Source organism: Leopardus geoffroyi, chromosome C1 (genome assembly GCF_018350155.1).
Source record: "Leopardus geoffroyi isolate Oge1 chromosome C1, O.geoffroyi_Oge1_pat1.0, whole genome shotgun sequence".
Classification (NCBI taxonomy): domain Eukaryota; kingdom Metazoa; phylum Chordata; class Mammalia; order Carnivora; family Felidae; genus Leopardus; species Leopardus geoffroyi.
Window position 1 is genome coordinate 15,764,225 of NC_059328.1, and position 15,233 is coordinate 15,779,457.

The window sequence follows — 15,233 nt, forward strand, 5'->3', positions numbered from 1 at the left end:
TTCACTCCTCTGTCACCCAGGAGGCTAGTGGCTGGGAATCTGTCTGGGACAAGTCAGCATGGACCCTGGCTGGCCCTTTCCCTCTCAGGAGAAAAGAGGTAACAGCCCCTGTTTAGTGGAGGCTCCCTTCTGGAAGCCACCCCTCCTAGGTCACCCTCTGCTTCCTGTGGCCCTAGCCGAGGAGGGAACCCAAGGGCAGGGAAGAGAGCTAGCTGGGAAGAGTGTTAGCCGTCTGGTCTGAATATGAAAGGAGAGACGGCGGCAGGGAGAGTCGGACAGACGGGTGGACAGACAGAGGACACGTGCATAAAGACGAATAGAGATATGGAGAGACCCGAAGAAAGGTAGACAGACACAGACAGACACACAGAGAAGGGCAGAAAGACAGAGGGCAGGAGAAAGACCCACAAGAGACACAGAACTAAGTTAGAACCAAAGATAAAGACAACTGGGCTACGCGCGCGCAGAGACCTGAATCCGCCAGACCTCGAAGAGAGGGAGGCAGAGAAGGCCCCGGCGGGAGGAGGACATGGACCGAGAGAGCGGGGAGGGGAGGGGGCGGTGGAACAAGCCGGTAGCTGGGGCTCCCCCGCCGTCCCTCCCCCACGGGGCGAGGAGCCCGACGGAGCTGGGGCGCCCCGTCTCCCGGCAGGGGGCGCCCTGGCCGCGCTGCCAGGTCAGCCAACACAACTCCGGCGGGGGGGCGGGGCGGGGAGGACCCGGCCCGGGCCGGGGGAGGGGGCGGGGGCGGGCGCGGGGGAGGGCTGCCCTGGCCTCCCTCCCGGCCCCGCGGCCGCCTTTATAAGCCCGCGGGGGAGGTGGCCCCGGCAGCGTCGCGCTCCCGCCACTCCGGGCCCTCGGTCCCAGCGCACCGGCCCCACGTCACTTGTGCCAGGACAGACCTTCGCCCACGAACTGTGCTCAGGTAAGGACCCGATGCCATCCCCCGGCTCTCCGGGATCCCTGGGGACGTGGTCGACACGGGCCCCTCCCACATCCTCCCTTCGTCCGGGACCGGCGGCGAGAAGGGATAGAAATGTCAGAGCGCGGACCTCCGCGCCTGCACACCACCCGGGGCGGCCCGTTCGCGACCCTCAGCCACCTGTCCCGCTCCCGAACTCGTGCACATCCGAGGCTCTCGGCAGCGCGCTGGGCCAGGCTGGAGGTTGGACGTGGCGCCCACGGGGACCGCTCTCAGGACCGCCGCTGCAGTCCTAGGGTCTCCTGCCTCCTAGGTCTCTGCCTGGGACCTACACCTGTCTTCGCGCCTCTCCCCGGTGTCCCGTGACCGAGCTGCCCTGATGAGACCCACCTGGTGGGAGATCCAGAGACTCAGGCTGCCAACCCCAGCACCCTGCCTGGTGTCTTTCCATGCCTCCCACCTAGGAACCTCTAGATCACGCTCAGACGCTTGGGGAGGAGGCTAGTGTGTCCACGTGGGGCCCAAAGTAGTTTGGGGCAAAGCTGGAATGAGCAGAGGGAGGGAGGCTCTGGGGTCCCAGAGCCGCGTGGTGGCGGGGGAGGGGAGAGGGGACAACTGGCGTGTGAGTGTTTGCTGGGAGTTGGGGTGGCCACAGCAGCGGGGGGCAAAGCCCTGGACCCCTGGAAGCAGAGGGAGCCTACCCCTCACCTCTGGCTGCCCGCAGGTAAGTGGGTTGCCCAAGGCTGATTCCCATGCCCAGTTTAGGTTAAATGCATGGTCACAATGGTGGGGGAGGAAGCTGAGAAATGCCCCATCATTGTCCCTTCTGACCCTTTTCTAACACATAATGGGTTGGGGGAGGGGGGCCTTTACAAAGACCTCTGGGTGGAAGGAGGAAAACGCTGGAGATCAAAAGAAGCTTCGGATTCTGAGGCCAGAAAGGGCAGGCGTTTGAGCCCTGGGGAAAACTTGTACAGGTGGGCAGGTTTCCCAAGGAGGCAAGGGTTGGCTCCTTGACTTAGTGAAGATGCCAGAGACTGCATTGAGGGCCTGATGTGTGCCAGGCCTGCCCCAGCCCTTCACGTGCACCATTTGGTTTACACATGGGGAGACTGAGGCTTACAGAAACTAAGCAAGTGAGGACACCAGGATTTGAACTCAGAGTTCCAAGGCTCCATCCCTTCCCACCCTCCAGACCTGCCTTCTCCAAATGTCCAGCCCTCCCCACCTGTGTTGTCCTCTCTCCACCCACTCTACTGCTCCCTGCCCCTGCCCATCTTGTCCCTCTGTCTCTTTTTTTCTTCCTGAACTTCGTGCCTCTGAAGTCCCTGAGCAGAAGAGGTCCCTGGACACAGCTTCCCAACTTCCCAGCCCCTGGAGTGAGACAGGCTCTGTGTCCGTGTCACCCCCTGTAAAATGGGAGTATGTCTCTCTCCTAAGACTCTTGTGAGGAATAAAACTGAACTGAGGCCAGAAAACAATGCTATCTTTATTCAACAAATACTTATTAAGCTTTGTGCCAAGCCCTGTTCTAGGTGCTGGCAATGGAGCAGGAGAGAAGAGACAAAAGCTCTCTTCGTGGAGCTGATATTCCGACATTCCCATAGAATCGCAATTAAGTAATTCACAAGAGAAGATGAAAATGCAGTAATACAGGGGCTCCTGGGTGACTCAGTTGGTTGAGCATCTGACTGGATTTCGGCTTAGGTCATGATCCCAGGGTTGTGGGTTTGAGCCCTGCCTCAGGTTCTGTGCTGAGTGTATAGTCTGCTTGGGATTCTCTGTCTCTGTCTCTCTCTCTCTCTCTCTCTCTCCCTGTCTCTCTCCCTCTCTCCCTCTCCCTCCCCCCTCCCCTCCCCCTCCCTCTGGCCCCCTCCCCCACTTTCTCTCTCTGTCTCTTTCTCTCAAATAAAAATAAAAATTAAAATGCAATAACATGTATAAAGTTGATTGGCCAAGGAGCTCCTGGGTGCCTCAGTCGGTTCAGGGCTTAATTCTTTGGCTCAGATCATGATTTCACGGTTCGTGAGTTTGAGCCCCATATTGGCTTCTGTACTGACAGTTCAGAGCCTGCTTGGGATTCTCTCTTTCTCCCTTTGCTCCTCCCGTGTGCTCTTTCTCTCTCAAAATAAATAAAATAAACTTTAAAAAACGTTAAAATTTTTTTTTTAAGTTTTTTTTTTTGAGAGAGGCAGTGCGAGCAGAGGAGGGTCAGAGAGGGAGACACAGGATCTGAAGTAGGCTCCAGGCTCTGAGCTGTCAGCACAGGGTCTGATGTGGGGCTCCACCCACGAGCCGTGAGATAATGACCTGAGCCGAAGTTGGATGCCCAACCAACTGAGCCCCCCAGGTGCCCCAAACTTAATTTTTTTTTTAATTGGGGGCTCCTGGATGGCTCAGTTGGTTAAGCGTCTGACTTCAGCTCAGGTCCCAATCTTGTGGTCTGTAAGTTCGAGCCCCGTCAGGCTCTGCGCTGACAGCTCAGAGCCCGAGCCTGCTTCAGATTCTGTGTCTCTGTCTCTCTCTGCCCCTCCCCCACTCACACTCTGTGTCTCTCTGTGTCTCAAAAATGAATAAATGTTAAACAAATTTAAAAAAATTGATTGGCCAACATTTTATTCTCTCTAACAGAAAAAGCAACCTAGCTGTGTGACCTGAGACAGGTTCTGTCCCCTGCTGTGCTTCAGTGTCCTCCTTGAAGCTGAGGACATCAATAAACAGTACCTACTGTAATTTGAGGCATCTGAGTGGCTCAGTCAGTTAAGGGTCCCACTTGGGCTCAGATCCGGCTCAGATCATGATCTCACGGTTTGTGAATTTGAGCCCCGTATTGGGCTCTTTGCTGTCAGTGCAGAGCTCTCTTTGGATCCTGTCTGCTCCCCTCTCTCTGCTCCTACCTACCCTGCTCGGGCGTGTGAGCTCTCTCTCTTTCTCTCTCAAACATATTAAAAAACAACAAACCAGTACCTACTGATGGTGAGGTCTATACATGATTAATGCATGCAAGGTGTTTAGCTAGTGCCTGTACTTAAAGAAAATATTGACTATGATCAGCTCTAATCTCAGCAAAAAATGCAACTCTGACGCTGGGTGTGAGGTTATGTCACTACCCCTGAACCCTGGCCACCCACCTTCGCCTCGGCTCAACCCATTCTCTGATTGGCCGCCCTATAGGATGGCATGATGCCCTCACTACCATCTGAGATACAGCCTTGCTCAGCAGCCTGGAGCTTTGTGCCGGGCACAGGTTTGGAGCTGTCATCATGCATTGCGCCCCGCCCTCTGCCTGTTCTTGTGCCTCGCTGTGTCCCAGCTTGGAACTGGGGTGAAACCAAGCTCAAGTCCTGCCTGTCCCTTGGCTTACTTATCTGACATTCCCTGCAAGCTAGATGCTGTCCTCGATTTACATATGAAGACACTGGTCTTAGAGAGAGGAAGGGATTTGTCCAAGGACACACAGATGTTACCTGGGAAGTGGGGGTGAGGGCCCAGGTGGCTAAAATTCCAAGCCTGGTGATCTCCGTGTCGTACCCATCTCTGGGGATGGGGCCTTCCTAATCCAGGAGTAGGATCCAGCAGCACAGCTCAGAGTTCTCACCTTGAAATAGGTCCGACTGAAGTTATTAATACAAATCCCAGAGCTCCGAGAGAGCTTTGCGGAGAGAGTGAGCAAGCTGGGCTGAGGACCAGTGCTCAGAAATCTTCCTGCGTGGCCACAGGAATGCTGACTAAGCTTCCCAGGGCAACGTAGTCACAGGCAGGCTGGAGCTAGGCTAAGAAGCATGGCTTCCTTTTTTTTTTTTTTTTTTCCTTCTAGAGGTATCCTGACATTTAGAGGGCAGCTGGGGGCAGTAGATGAGAGGTTCATTCCCAGTAGTTCTTTGTGACCCTGAACGAATCACTTTCCCTCTCTGAATCTCAGATGAAGAAATCATCGGCAATGTGGGTTAGTAATATGCACTTTGCAGCTGCTATGAGGGGCCAGCAAGATCATAAATGGTTTTCCAACACTGGGCTAAGTGTTGGTGGCTTAGGAGTTCTATTCCCAGGGCATTTTCCTTCATCACTAGCAGATGGTCCATAAGGGCCAGAGGGAAGGCCCTGTTTAGGTTAAGAGGCCTAGAGAGCAGGGAAATACTGGCTTTGGGGTTGGCATTTTGGCTTCCAGTCCTAGCTGTGTGACCTGAGGCAAGTCACTTGGCCTCTCTGAGTGTTGGGTTCACAGTCGGCCCTCAACAACTTTTATAGAATGTTCACTGTCCAAAGAACATTTAAGAGTAGTCTCTACGTTTTCCACCTCCCCATCCCACCCCCCAACATTTCATAATTGCTCCCAGAAAAAGTTCCTGCTTAAAGTTTTCCATGCTGAAATTCTCAACCTCACTGTGGCATGAAATCAATTGTTTGCATTTAATTTGACTTCTCAAATTAAGGGGTAAAATTTGAGATGAGGGTAGGGGGTTGGGGGAGGAGAGAGGAACATGAAGTTAAACCAGATGTGTTTTTGTTTAACTGTCGGATGGTGGTTAAACTGCCTGAGTATTACCCTTGTTCTTTCTGAATTCCAGTAACCAGGAGTTAGGTTTCACTAAAAATTGTAGTGTTCCTTCCCAGCTAATGTGGACTTGTCTTCCCCATTATTATTATTATTTTATATTCATCTGAGGCCACAAAGTACTGACCAGTGAGGATACCTCATAGATGCCTGGGATTTCAGAGCTGGAAGGTGTTTAGAAGCTGACGCAGTCAGCTGGCTGCTTTGCAGACCAGAGAGACTGAGGCCCAGAGAAGGGAGTGCATCTGTAGTGTATCTATTTTTTGAAAAGAATTGTTGAGGGAGGATGCAGGGGGTGTGGATTAGTAGAAAAAGATCCTCAACTCAGGAGAGCAGAGTTGATATGCTACCTACCAGTGTGACCTTGGGCAACTCACTTCCCCTCTCTGAGCCTCAGTTTCCTTATCTGTAAGCCAAGACGCCTGACTTCTCCAAGATTTGGAATGGGTCTAATTCAATCAATTGGCCTTCAAATATTTATGGCCCAGGTAATGGCAGGTCTGGTACAGGCTGCCCTCCAAAGGTGGCAGGGGACAGCTGTGGCAGCTTAGTGACTCCTACGGTGATTTAAAAACATTGATTGAGTAGTTGTTGTTGTTCAGCCAAGCGATTTCATTTTACTTCTCTTGAAAGATCAGATGTGGCCACACGGGCCCACATTCCTGCCTGGCCACTGTGGCTGGAGTGGATTAGCCGCTGCTCTGTCCATGTTACCACAGTCCTCACGACTGCCTTCTCCCTCACACCCACCTGCCTCACTGACATGACCTGCCTGCCTTGTGAGTTTGCAGTTTCTGAGCAAGGTGCTGTGAGGCCTTGGAAGGAGGGCTCAGATCTCATCTGAATGACTGCATGAGGCTTGGGCCAGCCCTCAGGAGGCTGGCAGTAGGAACGTGGGACACGTGGACATCCTTCTGTGGCTACACGTAGGGGTTTTCTTCCAGCTCTAGTGGTCCCCGGGGAGAATCTAAGGGCTCTAGAGGTCTAGGGATGCCACCATCAGCCTGTCAGGACGCAGATAGCTGGGCCTGGGGCCTATCTCCTTGGGGACAGGCAGCCCTGGGTGCTCCAGGGTACAGATTAATGCAGCTCCCTCAGGAAGGGACTCCTGGACAAGTACCAGCTCACCTAATGCTCCCAACAGCCCTGTGCTCTGGTGTCACTCCACGGACAAGAAACGCCATCTTGCGCTCTGAACCCATGACTCTGTTGTGTCCCCTTTCCTCGGTGCCAAGACCCGGCCATGACGGGCAGGCACCATGGTGGCAGCACAGATCTCCAAGTCCACGTGACTGAGCTGGAGGGCAGTGTGGGAGGCCGAGAAGCCTCGTGGTTAAATACAGGGGCTCTGGAGGCAGCTGCCTAGACGTGAGATTCTAGGTGTCCACAAGTGCTCTGGGGATACAAGATGAACAAGAGGGAGCCCTCGTTCCTGGGAGTAACCACGGGCCCCCTGGTCCTTGCCCTTTTGGAGGAGCTCAGAAATGTGCCCTGTGTGGGTTTGCATTTTGTGAGTGCCCGCTGGGTGCCTGTACCTTCAACATTATCTCTGATCCTCACCTCCCCACCTCCTGCTGCTTTGCTGTTAAGACTGAGGCTCAGAGGGTAGATATGTGGGAGTCAAACCCTTTCCCCCAGTACCTCTGACCCAGGGAAGGGAGGAGAGGAGGGGGGCTGGGAAGCTATTTCTGGGAGTAAGACCTCCACCCACCCTGTAGTGAGGCCCTGCCCCCAGGCATGTTTCATAGAAGTATCTTCATCCTCCCAGACCTCATTTTGACTCAGGGGGATGAACTTCGCCAGGTCAGGTGCGCAAGCCTCTGGGCAAAGATCAGCAAACATTTAATGTTCTTTAAAAAAGTGTTTAGGTGGCTTTTATTTGAAAAGCCATAAATCTAATGTTTATTTTTTATTTTTATTTTTAAAGTTAATTAAAAAAAATTTTTTTTAATGTGTATTTATTTTTGACAGAGAGACAGAGCATGAGCGGGGGAGGGGCAGAGAGAGAGGGAGACACAGAATCGGAAGCAGGCTCCAGGCTCCGAGCCGTCAGCCCAGAGCCCGACGCGGGGCTCGAACTCACAGACTGCGAGATCATGACCTGAGCCGAAGTCAGACGCTCAACCGACCGAGCCACCCAGGCACCCCTAAAGTTTATTTATTTTTGAGAGAGAGAGCGCTAGTGGAGGAAGGGCAGAGAGAGAGAAGGAGAGACACAGAATCTGAAGCAGGCTGCAGGCTCCAAGCTGTCAACACAGAACCCGACTCAGGGCTCGAACTCATGAGCCATGAGATGATGACCTGAGTCGAAGTCAAGACACCCAACCAACTGAGCCACCCAGGCGCCCCCATAAATCCAGTCTTTAAAAAGGATCTACCATGTGACTTTTTGTTAAGTCAGCCTCTTGCCTTCTTTGGTCCACCTTTTCACTTTGTCTCTGAAACAGCAGGGTGGGTACCCTTTCAGATCCCAGGCCAAGTTTCCTGGGATTTCTGTCCTGTAATCCCCCAGGCCTCTTGTTGGCTGTCACCAAACTGTGTCAGGCTTGGCCTTTCTGAGTATCATTTGTTAATTTCTCCCTCCACCTGTCCCCACATTGACTTAATGTTCTCTTAACATACAGGAGTTAATAACTTACCCATCTGCCACCCTCCTGGGCGGAAAGTGCCTCAGTGGATTGAGTCTCCCTCTTCTCGCCCATTCCTATTTAGCAGTGCAGTAACTGCTCTCTTTTCTCTGCCTCCTTAAGTGAGGTCCCCACTTACTTGCTAACATTGCCAGGCCAGAGGTGGCCCAGTGGCCGCACCTGGAACTGCTCATTTGGTGTGGCAATAGCCCTGTATGGCCAATGCTACATTACAAACGAGGAAACTGAGGCATGAAGTCAAGCAGCTGGAAAGTGGGAAGCACACCCATTTGTCCCCTCCTGTTGCGAATCCGCCACTCGAGCCTGCTTCCTCCTCTGTGACACGGATGACAAAATCCATTTTCCTAGAAGAATCTGGTTCCTTATTTATTTTGAAATCATCAAACAGTAATTTATATTTCAGTTCAGTTAGGCAGATATCAAAGATGAACAGGCTTGCTCTCCAAACCCTTGCCTGAATCACCTGAATATTTTTGGTGTGAAAATGCTGGGGTTTTTTTTTTCCCCCTTTGACCTAATCCTTACAATTAACATTTAAGGATTTACTCTGTGTCAGGACTGGAGCTAATCACTTTGAATGATATTATTGTATTTTTGTCCTCCTCCATTTTACAGAGGAGGAAACGGAAGCTCAGAGAAGCTAACTAACTTTTTCAAGGACACACAGCTGGAAGGCGGAATCACCAAATCCGGGTCTCAGGCTGTCCTGCCTAATCAGATAACCGTCTGAATTCAAATCTTTGTGGTGGGATCCAAGCCCTTGGGGGACCTTGGTATCTACATTTGTTTGCACTGGAACCATCTGCCTCTGGGATTTGCTGGAGGTGGGGTTGAAGGCTGGGGGTTAGGGGGAGGGTGGATGAGAAGGAGGTGATGGTGCTGAGTGGAACCAAGCTTAGGTGGCCCTGTTTGGGCTTTTATTCTCTCAGACAATGGGTCTTGGGGCCTGGACACCCCCTCTTCTAGCCAAGAGGAAGGAAATGACAGTCCTGGCAGGAAGCATCCTCAGAAAGCCAGAGGACCCTGGGTGTGGATCCCAGCCCTGCCATTCAAGCTGTGTGACCTTGGGCAAGACCCTTTCCCTCTTGGCTTTCAGTTACCCCACCTGAACACTAGCTTCTCCAGGCATAGGAACTTAGCAGATGAAGTACACTTCAAAATCTGTTTATGTTGCTTTCACCGCTGGTGTTTTTTTAGACCTTGACTTGAAGTATGAGACCATCAAAGCGATGCCTCCATATGTGGCCAGTACACAATTCATTCTACCTATGAGAGTGTAAGAGTTGAAATATTTTCTGATACCAGTGAGTTGGAATTGGGTATCAGTTTCTGGACCTGCCATGATTTCAATCTTGCAAAAGACACCAGTTCCGCTTGTTGTGTTCTTCAGCCTACCGCCTTAGGACTTTTCTAGTTCATGTATGGCAAGCAGTTGGCTTTCATGCTGCTACTTGCTTACTTTACGCCCATGTCAGACATCACTAATCAACCACTGCTCTGTTTCCTTCCAACCTCAAGTACCTTCTAAACGCAGCGCTCCAGGCAGCCATTATCAACTCATTTGAGTTGGCAAATAAGACTGAAGGATGTCACAGAACCAAATTAGATTTAGTTATTGGGTGGAAGGTGGGGAAGGGACAGGCCCAGGGTGGCCTCCAGGTCACTGTCACCCTGCTCCTCCTTTGTATGGGAAGGCAGGAGGAACTCAGCTAGATTGGGCCAGAACTCACCTCTGGTGCAGGGTGAGGACCTTTCCAGGGCCATACAGTTGTGCCCCTGTTTAGTCCTCAAGGGGGCGGTGCTGGCTTCTAGAGCTGGTCACAGCCCAAGCTTTAAAAGTAAGAGTGGAAAGACAGAGGCTGGTTGCAGATTGTCCTAGAGAGTTAGGCTCACTCCTCCCCCACCCTATGTACTAGTATCAGTAGTAGGTAATAATGGTCATAATAAGAGTTGTTAACATTTTATGAATATTTATTATGCACCAAGCCATGCTGCTAACTGCTTTATATCTATTCACACTTTTAATCCCATTTCTCAAGTGAAGGAAATGACTCAGAGGTGAAGCAATTTGCCTGAGTTGCCCTGGCTGGTGACCCAGCGGAGGCTTGGTGAACCGGTGGGGCCGCTGGGATTTTAAGTCACAGCTGTGCAAGTCTGCAGCTGGCTCCCTCACTGGCTCCGCGTGGGGACTTCCAGACTCCACACTTACTCTTTCCCGGCTCACCATCCTCATTTCTCGTCTGTGACTGTGACCCTCCTTTACCTGTGCAGAGTGCTCTTCCTCATGCAACACCTCTGTTCCACATACTCCTGGGGGCAGCACAGCAAATGGCATCTCTGCTTTGACAGGTTAGAGAATGGTGTCTGGGGTCCAAAGGGAGGAAATGGTAATCCCCGCGCCAGGGGATTCCATGTTCTTTCTGCTTGTCCATTCATTCCTTTGTTTGTTTGTGTATTTATTTTTGAGAGAGAGAGCGAGAGAGAGAGTGAGAGCATGAGCAGGGGAGGGGCAGAGAGAGAGAGAATCCAAATCCCAAGCAGCCTCCACACCATCAGCACAAGTCTGACACGGGGCTTGACCTCACAAACTGAACTGTGAGATCATGACCTGAGCAGAAATCAAGCTTAAATGACTGAGCCACCCGGGTGACCCGGATTCAATGTTCTACCTGTTCCTTGGGACTTTCTGAACTGATGACTGCGCAGGAGGTGGGAACTCAGGAGTGGTACAGCTGAGGTGGGGTGGGTTTGATCCCCCATCCTGGATGTACCAGTCCTAGCTTCTGTTCTTTTTTTAAGTTTTTTTAAAAGATTTTATTTATTTTGAAGTTTATTTATTTTGAGAGAGCACAAGCAGGAGTCAGGGAGAGGCAGACAGAGAGGATCCCACTAGCAGTGCTGGGCTTGAACCCACGAACCGTGAGAACATAACCTGAGCCAAAGTCAAGAGTCGGGAACCTTAGCCGACTGAGCCACCAAGGTGCCCCTTAAGATTTTATTTTATTTTATTTTATTTTATTTTATTTATTTAAAAAAAATTTTTTTTTCAACGTTTATTTATTTTTGGAACAGAGAGAGACAGAGCATGAACGGGGGAGGGGCAGAGAGAGAGGGAGACACAGAATCGGAAACAGGCTCCAGGCTCTGAGCCATCAGCCCAGAGCCTGACACGGGGCTTGAACTCACAGACTGCGAGATCGTGACCTGGCTGAAGTCAGACGCCCAACCGACTGCGCCACCCAGGCGCCCCAAGATTTTATTTTTTAAGTAATCTCTACACTCAACAACGTGGGGCTCGATTGAACTCACAACCCCAATATCAAAAGTTCTCTACCAACTGAGCCAGCCAGGTGCCCCCTTAGCTCCTGTTCTAATCAGCCACACGACCCTGGATAAGTCACTTTGATACTCCCAACCTCAGTTTCTAGGCTCCTATCATACTTTACCATTTTGAAAGCCCATTCTTTTCTTTATGCTTAAGTAAGCTCTACACCCAACATTGGGGCTTGAACCCACAACCTCGAGATCACAAACAAGTCACATGCTCCACCTACTGAGCCAGCCAGACGCCCCCTTAAAGCCCTTTCTTATTCATGAACTCATTGAATCCTTAAAACAGCCTGAAAAAAAATATTACCTTCACTATGCCAAAAGGGGAAGCTGAGGCTCAGGTCCAACCAATGGCAACATCAGCCCTCAAACTCCGATTAGGATCCCAGACTAATGGGCTTTCCCCACATGTGTTCCCCAGCCTCTCTTCTCTTGGCCTTTGCACCTGCTGTCCTCTTCTTTGCAGCGCCCTCTTTGCCTGTGTTGTCTGTTGGTAGCATGGTTGTTTTTTTTTCTAGATCTGGCTCAGAAATCTTGAGCTCTTTGTAATCTGGTCATCTGCATAGTGTCTGCCTCTGAGTATGAGTTCCTAGAGGGTAAGAACCTCATCTGAATCCTTTGTGAAATCCAGTGTCTATCAACCCAGGTGTCTGTGTGCAGCAAATGCTTGATGTCCTTGGGTTAATGAAAGGCTGCTACACCCGGCAGGGTTTTCCCCATCTCAGTGGCGCTCGGTTCACTGTGGGGAAACCTGGGGGGGCTGTCCCACTGGGTTTGAACACCAGAGCCACCCCAGGACGAGCTCGGCTGCCGTTCCTACATCTCCATTGGTGTCCTCACATCTCCACCGATGACACCAGCTCATAAATCGTTTGTTAACGATTGGCAGCAGGACAAGCCAGTTTCCCTGTTGGCGGCTCAGGCCCTTGGTCGGGAATGGGTTCCCCCAAGGATTACCACTGCCCCGTCTTTTTGTACATTTTGTTCACAGATGCACCCTCGGTGCCGAACAACCTTAATTTCTTTACTGATAATAGTAATGGCCATCATGTGCTGCATCTATATGAACCATGCTTCTTGGTGCCTAGTAGACACTTAATATATATTTGGTGAATGAATGAGTACTTGCACATCATACACTAGGGCTGGGCCTAAACAGAGGTTTCCAGGAAGGGAAACCAAGCTGTCACCTCACCCCTGCCTGGGATAGTCCTGGCATGTGTCAGCACCCTGGTTGCCTGGAACTGCCCATGGTCAACAGCAACAGAGACTAGCACCTCTCCAGGTGAAGAAGGACCGTGACTGCCCTGAAGGTGGTATTGCTGTGGTCTATAGTGCACAGAGGTAAAAATGAAGCTCAGTGTGGTTAAATAGCTTGCCCAGGGTCGCAGAGCTAGTAGGTGGGGGAGCTGGGATTTGGACCCAGAGCCTAGAGTCTTTCCCCTTTGCCTCTCAGTCTGCTGAGCAGGTTGGTTTTGGCTCCGGTGAGGGAGATAATGTCTGTCTGGGGATGTCTGGTCCAGAGTTCCAGACCTGGCTCCAAACAACCTTAATTTATTGAATAATAGTAAGCACCATCGTTCACTGAATCCCTACGTGTGGTATGCCCTTTTTCATCGGGTCCTCTTAGCCTCCCCACAGAGTAGCTACTGGAATCCCTGTTTTTAAAGGTGGAGAATAGAAGCACAAAAGAGGACTGAAGGTCATGTAGCTAGCTCATCAGTGGTTAAGCCAGAATTTGAACCTGGGCAGCCTGGCTCCAGAATATCAGTCCGTGATCATTTAATACTAGAAAAATCTATGTAGACCAGATGTGTAAACTCCTCTTGAACCTCATGGTTCTTCCGGAGCCAGACTTGGGAAGGAGGTGCAAGGCAGGAACAGACTACAGGACACTTCCTGGCCCCCTGAGCTGAGGAGTGCAGAGTTTATCTGTCCCTTGCGTGATTCCTGGGGGAAGGGAGAAATGGGGGCTGGGGTGGGGGGTGGGCACAGTAGGGCAGTCCTTGTGTCTCCAGGACCAGGGTCAGGGGGAGGCCAGGGCAACCAGCCTGGCTGAAGCCACTGTAACTCAGAGACCTCAGCGGGATATTGGCCCCAGCCTCAGTCCAGGGCTCTGGCCTCAGGCTTGACTCTCCTGGGTTTCTATCCCAGCCTTCCAATGTCTTCCTGGGGTGGGGAATCTCAGAGCGCTGGCTTACGTGAGGACTTTGCTCTGAAATTTCCTCCTTCAACACCAAATCCCTGGGCTGGCCTGCCTGTCCCACTTCCCCCTTGTGGAGGAAGTGGATCCTTTCCTCTTTTGGGTAGCTGTGTGATTTGAATAATTGAGTGTTTCCCAGCTGGCACCTGGCCGTGGAGGGCTCAGCTATGCAAGGCCTCTAGCTGGGGCTCTGAGGCAGGCCTGCCAACTTCCTCGTCCAATCATGGTGGGCAGAATATAGGGAGAGTGCCTGTCTTGTTGGTTTGGCCAGGCCAGGCCCCAGATGATTCCTGGGAGAGGCAGTGCCGGCATCTGGCTGTGTCTCCTCATTTTCTGAAGTGGCTCCTGGTGGGGGAAGAAAGTGGCTGCCCCTGCTTCAGTGGCCTTTCTCATCACCTCACCTGGGTGTCAACTCCTTAGCACCTATCTGGGTGGAGAAAGGAGGAAGCAGAGTCAGGAAGGGGGAAAGATAAATGCAGAGGACAATATTCATTCATTTGCTCACTCATTCGACAAACATTTTCTTAGCCCAACTGCCTGCTAGGCCCAGGGCTGGGTGCTAGAATTCATGGATGAATCTGGTCTAGTTTTTGCCTTCAGGAAGCATCCAGTGTGTGAGGAGATAGTCATGTAAGGAGTCCCTACAGAGACCCATGAAAGAAAGTGTAGGAGCCATGGGACTGGAGGAGGCCACCTAACCAAGCCTTGGGCAGAATGACCACAAGGGATTTCTGGACGAGATGCAGGTGGTATTAGATTTTTTTTTTTCCTTCCAACAAATATTTACTGAGCATCATCTATAGGCAGGTGTGGTTCTAGGTGCTGGGATACAGCAGTGAACGCCACCAAAGTCCAGCTGGAGCTCCATTGTACTGGAAGAGGCAGACGATGAAGTATTTATGTTCATTTCAGACAGTGATGAGATGAGCACTGTGAAGGGTATGAACAGGGTTGTGAAATAGTGAGGAACTGGAGAGGAGTGGAGGCCTCTTCACCCCGCGTGGGCAGGGAAGGAAAGGACACAAGAGGTGGTCTTTGACCTGAAGAAGGAGGAATGAGCCAAACATCTTCCTGGGGGGAAGAGTGTTCCAGGCTGATGATTGGCCAGGGTAAAACCTCTGAGGGGAGAAAGCAGGGCAGAGAAGTTGTGAGTGGTGCAGGGTGGGGGCCAGGAGGTGCTGTCAGAGAGGCGGGCAGGACCCAGAGACGGCAGACATCTGACCAGCTGTGGAAGAATAAGCGGGGCCTGCCAGGAGAAGTAAGGGGTTGGGTGACCTCCTCTTTGCTGGATGGCCCCTTGAGAAATGTGAGTAGGAATAGCCTTTGGGACTTGACATTCCATCCCTCTCTAAGTACACATGGTGTGGGGCAGTTGAGGCCCAGAGAGGGAAAGTGACCCTCCTGAGGTCACAAAGGGAGGTGGTGGGGCTAGATCTAGGTCCCATAGTCATTAACCAGTTTTTCTCCAACGTGCCCACACAGCCCCTCTGCATTAAGGTGGACATTAATTTTGCCAAGAAAGTTCCATACATTGCCTAGTCTGACAGAAAGGTGAGGCTCCAAGAGGAACAGGGA

At 51.6% G+C, this 15,233-nt stretch overlaps 2 protein-coding genes across 2 annotated transcripts in view; one reads left to right on the forward strand and one right to left on the reverse strand.

Annotated features, from left to right (window-relative positions):
* The first annotated feature begins 785 nt into the window (after positions 1-785).
* The window catches only part of ALPL (alkaline phosphatase, biomineralization associated), a 58,969-nt gene continuing 44,521 nt past the window's right edge, over positions 786-15,233 (forward strand). Inside the window, exon 1 of the mRNA XM_045476006.1 lies at positions 786-925. The gene's annotated coding sequence lies outside the window, so the exon portion shown is untranslated. The remainder of the gene's footprint in view (positions 926-15,233) is intronic.
* Positions 9,276-9,537, reverse strand: LOC123597339 (ATP synthase membrane subunit K, mitochondrial-like). Its single transcript, XM_045476007.1, has one exon. The coding sequence runs from the start codon at positions 9,465-9,467 to the stop codon at positions 9,291-9,293; it is 177 nt and encodes a 58-aa protein (XP_045331963.1). The 5' UTR covers positions 9,468-9,537; the 3' UTR covers positions 9,276-9,290.